This window comes from Phaseolus vulgaris, chromosome 11, assembly GCF_000499845.2.
Source record: "Phaseolus vulgaris cultivar G19833 chromosome 11, P. vulgaris v2.0, whole genome shotgun sequence".
In the NCBI taxonomy this organism is placed as follows: Eukaryota; Viridiplantae; Streptophyta; class Magnoliopsida; order Fabales; family Fabaceae; genus Phaseolus; species Phaseolus vulgaris.
In genome coordinates, this window is record NC_023749.2 from 20,103,564 (window position 1) to 20,113,188 (window position 9,625).

Here is a 9,625-nt window from a genome sequence, read left to right on the forward strand (position 1 = left end):
TTTTGTTATCTAAGAAAAACCAATATTTTTTGGAAGCCCAGCCTCATTACAACCCTCTAAAAGACCTCAAGATTCATGTTTCTAATATGTTTGTGATTTGAAGATGAAATGAAAAGCAACTGTGATTTGTTATGATTCAGTAAAAATAAGAGAGAAACACTTACCCATGAGCATATGAGAAGATATTCCTTGATGAATTGTCATTTATTTGTTTTGATTTGATCCTGGAAATTGATTGTGTCTATAATTATCTATATTTGAATTTGGAAGCATCATAAGTTTCTAATTTGATCTGTTGTTTGGTGAATTAAGCTGTTTGATATTTAAATTCAAATATATTCATTTACTTTGCTTGAGGACAAGCAAGATTCTAAGTTGGGGAGAGTGATAAGTGTCTAATTTCAGTAATATTTCATATTAAAATATAGGCACTTATGAGGATTTATTGCTAATTTACATATAAAATAATCCCTAATTTATGAATTTATACCTTTTTACATTTTTTATGATCTTTATTTGAATAAGAGTATTTTATTCCCAAATTTGGTGTTAATTGCAGATTTCTAAGGAAGATTGGAGATTTGGATTAAAGATGAATGATTTGAGCTAAAAAGATAAAGATAGAAGGTCCCAGAATGGAAAAAGATGCAAAGAAAGATTGGGCCTTTTTTATGTTTTATCATTTAGCCCATTAGCGCGACATAGGAAACAACCTAACCCTAGAAAACTAGGATAAATAGAGGGCTAGAGGCTCAACCTTAGTGTGCCAGATTGAGAGGAAAACACCATAGAGTGAATTGTAACCCAATTGGGAGAATAGAAGGTGCTAGAAGTATGCGTGGCTAATTCTACCCTTTGGGGTTGGGAGTAATCTGCTCAAACTCTTATGTATTGAGGTGATATTTTATATATTAATATTCAGTTCTTGATTGATTATTGGTATTGTTGTTTTACTTTTAATTTTCCGTGACAAATTCAGAATCTTAAATCTGACCGGGAGGTATTTTTAGGGTTCGGACCTAAACAACAATACTTAACATATTTGAGCGCTAGGAATAGACTTGAAATGTTAATTGCTATTAAACGTCTGAGCTTCGTTCTAAGTTGTTCTTATAATTATGCGAGGGATCGATAGTTAGGGGACATTCTTAAGGATTTTATATGCGAGGAATCGATATAAATGATTTTTATACGGGCATCAATTTCAATCAAAGAACTTAATATTGACATGCTAATCAAAATACTTGAGAGTGAGAGAGATGAAACTAATCCTTATTTTTCTAATTGAAACAACTAATTCTTTGTTTGTTTTCTTATTGATCAGTGCCAACACAATTAATTCAAAACTCTTTTAATTGTTCTGTTTTTATATTTAGTGATTATTGTACTCGATAATTCACTGTTCCTTGTGGGATCGATATCCGTCCTTAGGGACAATTATTACTTTTGACAAACGCGGTGCACTTGCCGTAAAAAGTCATCAGAGGCCTTAAAAGGCGTCGACTCCGCGGGCATCGCCTCTTCCAAGGGCTCTAACTCCATTGGCGTATCCGAAACAGGCGATCGTTCAAGTACCATGAACATGCTTCTCTTTGTCTTCCAGCTATTTTCATAGCATTTCCGGGCCTCCTCTTGATCAGATTTGATCACAATTACCTTGCCACTAAGATCTGGCAGCTTCATCTTCATGTGGCGCGTGGAGGCCACTACTCTTAGCCTATTCAGCGCTGCTCTTCCCAATAAGATGTTGTAGGCTGAATTAGCATTCACGACTAGATACCGGATGCTCTCGGTACGCGACGTCGTTCCATCAGTAAACGTCGTCCTCAGCTCCAGGTAGCCACGCACCTCAACTTGGTCCCTTGTGAACCCATACAAGCATCCAGTGTAGGGCCTCAGCAAGTCATGGGACAACTGCAACTTATTGAACGTCGACCAAAACATGACATCTGCAGAACTGCCCTGGTCGACGAAAACCCTATGCACCTTTCTCCTCGCTGGGACAACCGAAATGACCACGGGGTCATTGTCATGTGGGACATCCCGTAGGTCAGCCCTTGTGAACACAAGGTCTGAGTCCCACTGATGGTCTGATCCCTCCTCTGCAACTGAGTTCACGGCCCTCACATACCTCTTGCGTTGTGAGGCAGTGGGTCCTCCTCCAGAAAAGCCACCAGAGATGGTGTGCACTTCTCCATGGATTGGCATTTCATGCGCCTGATCCTCCTCTGGCACCGCTAGGGCTGTGGTCGTAGCAGGCCCAGCAAGATAATCCTTGAGAAAGCCATTCTTCACGAGCTCATCCAACTGATGGCCCAGCGCCAAGCAGTTGTTGATATGGTGCCCAAACGCCTCGTGGAACTCACACCACGAGTCTTTACGAGGTCCCATCACCTTGTCAGACTTCACTGGTGGCCTCAACCTGTCAGCTATGTTGGGCACAACAATAAGATCCTTCAGCTCCATCACGAAATTGTGCCTTAACAGCCTATTTCCTTTCCTCACCTGCCTGTCCCCCTCTCCTGCCCCCCCTTGCCTGAGGCTCCTCGCCTCGTATGGGCGCTTCCTGTTTAGGTTCTTCCTCCCTGTCGTGGCCTTGTTGACCCTGGCGGGTTGTGCGCGCGACTGCGCTCTTGGGCGTGCGGGTGCTACACTTGTGCGCTTTTCGCACACCTCACCCTCAGAGGCGATGTGTTCCACCGCACGATGCCTTATCTCAGCAAAGGTCTTGGCACATTCCTTTCCTGAACGCGTAGACGATTATAGGCTCCTCTGTGGTGCCAACCTTCACCACCTGTGCTCCAAAGCGATTGATGTATTCCTTGAGGGTCTCACCCTGATACTGCCTTACATCGAACAAGTCGTACGAGACCGGTGGTGGAGCCCTGTTTGCTAGGTACAACTCCCTGAACAGCTGCGAGAGCTGTGCGAAGGAGGTGATATGGCCATTTGGAAGACTAATGAACCAATCAATGGCCATCCCAGTCAAAGTGCTCATGAAGAGCTTGCACTTGACGGCGTCGGAGCCGCCTACCAGCATCATTTACGTGTGGAACGCAATGAGATGTGCCTCAGGGTCCTCCATCCCTGTGAAGATTACCTTGGGCCCCACGAATGTGTTGGGGATCACCGTCTCCAAAATCGGCTGCGAGAACGGCGTAGAGAACTCCCTTGGTGGGGTGGTACACTCGGGCTCATCCCCGTCGCGTAGCCCTGTGTGGTTGCGCCACCCGCGGTGCAACTCCTCATTCATGCGACAAAGTTCATCATTTCTCGCCTGAGACGCCGCGAGATTCGCCTGCATGCGCTCCTGCTCAGCCTTCGACGCTACCATTGCCTCTTGCAATCCCTGCATCATACCCATGACCTGCTGCATGGTCATCTCTTCGCTCTCAGCGCGCGTCGAACCTTGCCTCGTGGACCTCATCATCTGCGGTTTCTGGAACTTCTTCTAGCTGTCGTGCAACTCCAAGGGATAAAGAAAGCGTTGGGAACTCGAACTCGAACAAACACAATCAAACAGCGAACTCAACCAAAAGCAATCGGTGAAAACCACACCAATTCCTCAACGAACAGTGGCTCTTGGAAAAATCTCGAAGGAACTGAGTTGGAAACTGCAACTGGAAAATTAAATACTTGCGGTGGCATTGATGTTTTAGATCTGGCCCCACGATGGGCGCCAAATGTTCCCGCCGGCTGACCGGATTATGCTTCGTGCGTAGCTAAGACTCGCGTATCAAGGACTCCCTCGTCTTTGCTCCAAATCTCCATCCTTCATCGCCGTGAGTACTTGAAAGAAGTGAACAAAGGGGCGCCCTCGCGGTCGTTTGCACTCCGACGATCAAGTCAGCAAGCGAGAAACATCAAAGACACACCTCCGTATCGGAGCACCGTGAATGGATGCTCTGAAGGAGGTAAAATAACTGAGTAACTGATTTCTCCCTAATTGCCTATGCGTACAGTGGGTTCGCGAGCAGGAAACTAGAGTGTGTGTAAAACCGAGTCTGGATCCTGATAAGTGTCTAATTTCAGTAATATTTCATATTAAAATATAGGCACTTATGAGGATTTATTGCTAATTTACATATAAAATAATCCCTAATTTCTGAATTTATACCTTTTTACATTTTTTATGATCTTTATTTGAATAAGAGTATTTTATTCCCAAATTTGGTGTTAATTGCAGATTTCTAAGGAAGATTGGAGATTTGGATTAAAGATGAATGATTTGAGCTAAAAAGATAAAGATAGAAGGTCCCAGAATGGAAAAAGATGCAAAGAAAGATTGGGCCTTTTTTATGTTTTATCATTTAGCCCATTAGCGCGACATAAAAAACAACCTAACCCTAGAAAACTAGGATAAATAGAGGGCTAGAGGCTCAACCTTAGTGTGCCAGATTGAGAGGAAAACACCATAGAGTGAATTGTAACCCAATTGGGAGAATAGAAGGTGCTAGAAGTATGCGTGGCTAATTCTACCCTTTGGGATTGGGAGTAATCTGCTCAAACTCTTATGTATTGAGGTGATATTTTATATATTAATATTCAGTTCTTGATTGATTATTGGTATTGTTGTTTTACTTTTAATTTTCCGTGACAAATTGAGAATCTTAAATCTGACCGGGAGGTAATTTTAGGGTTCGGACCTAAACAACAATACTTAACATATTTGAGTGCTAGGAATAGACTTGAAATGTTAATTGCTATTAAACGTCTGAGCTTCGTTCTAAGTTGTTCTTATAAGTATGCGAGGGATCGATAGTTAGGGAACATTCTTAAGGATTTTATATGCGAGGAATCGATATAAATGATTTTTATACGGGCATCAATTTCAATTAAAGAACTTAATATTAACATGCTAATCAAAATACATGAGAGTGACAGAGATGAAACTTAATCCTAATTTTTCCAATTGAAGCAACTAATTCTTTGTTTGTTTTCTTATTGATCAGTGCCAACATAATCACTTCAAACTCTTTTTTATTGTTCTGTTGTTATATTTAGCGAATATTGTACTCGATAATTCACTGTTCTTTGTGGGATCGATATCCGTCCTTAGGGACAATTATTACTTCTGACAAACGCGGTGCACTTGCCGTAAAAAGTCATCAGATCCCCTGTCTCAAACGTCTAAAGCCTCTTTTAAACGCCTAAAGCATTTAAAGCGTCTGAAAGCGCATTTAAAGCGTCTTAAAGCTCATTTAAGGCGTTTAAAAACGTTAAACGCGTTTAAAACGTTCAAAGCATTTAAAGCGTTTAAAGTGCTTTAAAGCGTTTGAAACGTAAACTGAATAAAAACGTACCTTAGCAAACTTTTAGGGAAACTTATATACCTTGATGTTTCAGTGCTTAATGCCATGTGTTCTTCTGACTTGATCATTATTGTACGTGGAGGGCCTTACAGCGCCGTAACCCAACTTAGGGATAATCCATCGTGTAAGTCCTCCTTCCTTGAAGTGCATCTGGCGCACGGGGTGACTTTGGGGGTGTCAACTCATGCACCCCAACCTCTAGTCACTCGCCCTGGGAGTGTATCTACCTTCCTCTCGTACCACGCACATGGTTCACCCCTGGGCGTGGCCCTCTCATGGGTCGTATCTGTCCCAGGGGTCTCCCAGAGGCGGCGTGGGTACTTCACAAGTCAGGTTACTCCTCACTGGTACTGGGAATATGGCCTTGAAGCCACCTTTCTCTTCTCTTTATTACTGTTCTGAGGTACTGAGGCCCTTCGTGGTGTCGCCCCCTCCACGGTCTTTCCTACTCGTGGGTATCGGGGGGTGACACCATCGATGCCTTAACCTGGCGATGCCTCATCCTGGTGACGCCTTAACCTGGTGACGCCTTAACCTGGCGACGCCTTAACCTGGCGACGCCTAAGCGGTCAACCTGTTGACTTTCCTCCCTGGGCTCCCTGGATGGGTCCCACCATATGTTTGACTTTGACTTTGACTTTGGTCAACGCCCGGGGACGGGACGGTACAGGATGAGAATGAAGTCTCCTCATCAAGCTCATCACCAAGTGAAGAAGAAAAGGCAAACATATGCTTGATTCCTGAAGGAGATGATGAGTCGTGTTGCTCAAGTGATGTAAGTTCATGTGCTTCTCTAAATACTGGAAATTATAGTGAATTTCTTGATGCTTTTCAAGAAACACATGATGAAGCTAATCGATTGGTTCTTTCAAACAACCGATTGAAAGAGCTTAACAGCTGGCTTGAAAAGAGAGTGAAGGCACTTGAAGAAGAGCTGGAAAAATCAAAAAGTGATTTTGAAAATCTGGAAACTCATTACAAAAACTCTTATTGCAAGTGTGACACTCTCATTTGTGAAAATTGTGAAAATCTTGAAAAGAAAGTGCATTATCTTGTGAGTCTTATGGATAAGCATTCAAAAGGAAAATCCAACTTTGAGAATGTCTTGGCATCTCAAAAATGTGTTTTTGGAAGAGCTGGATTAGGTTTTAATCCACAAAACAAGCAAGATAAGTTTTCAAAGAGTTTTTCAAAACAGCCAGTAAAACAACTGATTGTTAAGTCGAAACAACCGGTTATCACATGCCTTTATTGCATGAAGAAACCTGTTAGATTCTGCAAAATAAGGAATTTTTCTGTTCCCAAAGGCTTTGTGAAATGGATTCCCAAAGGTTGTGAGGTTTCAAATGATAAAAATAAACCAAATGGACCCACATTTGTAAGGGGACCAAACCTTGTTGCTTGAATTCATGTTTATGAAGGGAATCTAGAGGAACATGAGGCATTGAGTCATCTAATCAGGTTCTTGAAAGGAAAAGATTAACATTGAAGCTGAATCAATGTTATGTATCAGTCCAAGGTTCTCAATAGTCAAAAGAAGCTTCTTGATCAAAGACATATGACTCATTAAAGGATAAGAACTTCCTTATCTCTATCTTTAATTTTTTTTTTAAAATTCGTATTCATGCTTAATATCTCTTGTTAAATGCTCAATTTCATCTACATTGAATCTTATCTGCAAATTCTTAAAAATTCAAAATCTTGTTTGTTGCTGTAGAAAAACAACCGATTGTTTCCTCTCTGACAGCACTGTGAAAGAATGGATTTAATTCTTTGTTGAATTCTGTCTGTTGCAAATCTCAATTATGAAAGAATCCTTAGTCAATAAAGCAATGTTGAAAGTGGATCACGTTCTGGAGGAAGTTACAACATGTCATAAAGGAATATATTCAAAAATCTTGAAAATTTAAGAGCCTTTATGACTAGTCAAAGATCACATGTGATGACCATGTGATTTTCTGCTTTTTCTGACGTTTTCGGTGCAGGTCTTGGTGAAGTCTTTTCTCTCTGAAGAGTGAGACCCACTCACATCATTGAATGCAGTTTGGTTCTGTGTTTCTTTAAATTCTGTTGCAGTTGTTCTCTCTCACAAGAACAATCAATTGAGCCATCTCTTGCAACAACTCTTGCTCTCTTTATGTTAGTTTTCTTTGCCTCTTTTTCTGCTATCATGGAATCAACTCCTCCTACTTCAAAGAGGATAAAAACCAAAGTTGTGAGGTCTAGAGGGAGATTAGAGGGCTGGTTTTCTGGAGACAACGAGCTCATTGAAAGATATAGCTTTGAAACTAGCACAAAGGTGATCAACAACCTCAAAGCTGTTTCCTTTGATTGGCTGAAAAGCCAAAAGCTAGACAATGTGAGGAAGCTGCTCAAGGACCAATCACTAAGAAGGTTCTTGGAGATGAAGGGGAACATATACCCTGATTTGATTCGGGTGTTCTACACCAATCTCAAGTTTGAGGGAAACAATCTTGATTCTCATGTGAAGGGAGTTGACATGGAGATCACTCATGACGTGTGGACTATTGTTGCTAGTCTGAAATATGCTGGTCTAAGAATCAACAAGGGAAATATTGGAGTAGTGGAGGATTTTAACAAAGTCCAATACTACAAGAGTTGCTTGAAGAATCAAAATGCCCAAGTGAGAGCTAGTTCGGTTGGAGGCTTAAAGCTAGATGAAAGGGTGTTTGCTCTTATTGTAACTTGGTTTCTTACTCCAAGGGGGAGCAACCATTTTGTCCTAACAAAAGAAGACCTTGTATACATCTACTGCATCATGAAGAAGATCAAAATCAATTGGATCCACATCATTAAAGAACACATGCAAAAAGCCATGAGGTTAACTAATTATCACTATCCCTATGTTGTTTTAATCTCTATATTCTTGCTCTATTTTGAAGTAAATCTTGAAGATGAGACATCTGAGTTGGTTAAGTCAACACAAGAGATGAACAATGGCTCTCTTAGCAAGATGGATTCACCAAAATAAATGGGAAATGGGTGAGCAAAGATGGTGATCATGGTGTTTCATCAAGTGTTGGAGCTGCTGATTTTGATGAAGAAGATCAAGCTGCTGACATGGATTTTCACCATGAAGAACAGCCTGAAACCAATATAGGTGCTGGAACCAGTGCAGGGAATCAAGGAGATGAAATGCCATCAATGTCTTCTTTTGAAAGATACATGGTGAATAGGCTTGATGATTTTGCCGAGAATCAAAGAAATCTTCATGATATGTGTGTGAGCAACTTCCAGAGTATAGACAACAGATTCAACAGCATGGATACACAGTTCATGACCTTGGATGAACAGATAGAAGTTGTTCAGAATCAGATTTTTGAACTTCAGTATGGCAAGGATGATTAAAGGAAAAACAACCGGTTGAATTCACGAAACAACCGATTGTTTTTGGTCTTGTATCAGTTTAAGTGCTTCTGTTTAATAATTCTGTATAATCTGGAACAATTGTCTTTTTATCTATTTGTGAAGACAAATAGGGGGAGATTTTATGCTGTGTTGTCTTTTATTATCTTTTATTAATTCTGCAAAACTCTATGTTGTGTATGAGTGTTTAAGTAAGCCTTATTTCTGTTGATTTTAATACTGCTCATATACTGTTTCTGTTTTTGCTATAACCTTTTATCAGAGATATTGTGCTTTGCTTAAACTTTGTCTTGTAGGAACTGCTTCAGATTCAATCAAATCCAACACAAGCAACCAGGGATTTGTCTTCATCAAATAGGGAGAGATTGTTGAATCAAGTGTGTTCAAGCTTTGAAGAATCCAAATCCTTTGGAGTTTGATGGATGGCTGAATGTGCTTGTTGTTGCTGAGGTGTTCTAGAATAGGATCTAGGGTAGATTACCTGTGTTAATCCACTCTTGATTGAATCCAAAGCTTAAACATTCTTAAACCTTTTAATTGAAAGTGTTTTTCAAACTAAGTGAAAAACAACCTGTTGTTTTGTCGAAACAACCGATTGTTTTATACTTAGGTGTTTTTAGAAAGGTTGAAAACTGTCTTTGATGGTTGACTTGTTGTCAAACCAAAACAACCGATTGATTCGAGCATTCAACCGATTGTTTGTTTTGGGACCATAACAGAAAACTGTTTTGTGCTTTGACTGAGCTTTAAATGATTTTATAACTGAATACGCTTCAGCTTTCAATGCTTTGACCAGTCTTTGAAAGCAATAAATAGTTTGTTCAGATTTTGTAACAAACAAGAAATGAGATTTAAACAAAGAAAAAGAGATGTACCGACCAGGTCATCGGGTGTGATGACGTGTCTAGCACGTGACTACGTGAGGC

The 9,625-nt window shown here is 40.7% G+C and overlaps 1 protein-coding gene across 1 annotated transcript; it reads right to left on the minus strand.

Moving 5' to 3' along the window:
• Positions 1 to 1,440: 1,440 nt before the first annotated feature.
• On the minus strand, positions 1,441 to 2,466 carry LOC137836605 (uncharacterized). The gene has a single exon (XM_068645271.1). The coding sequence runs from the start codon at positions 2,464 to 2,466 to the stop codon at positions 1,441 to 1,443; it is 1,026 nt and encodes a 341-aa protein (XP_068501372.1).
• Between the last annotated feature and the right edge of the window lie 7,159 nt (positions 2,467 to 9,625).

What these genes read in the sequence shown, in the direction of transcription:
- LOC137836605 (XM_068645271.1), bottom strand. Translation starts at nt 2,466, where the DNA reads ATGGAGCTGAAGGATCTTATTGTTGTGCCCAACATAGCTGACAGGTTG.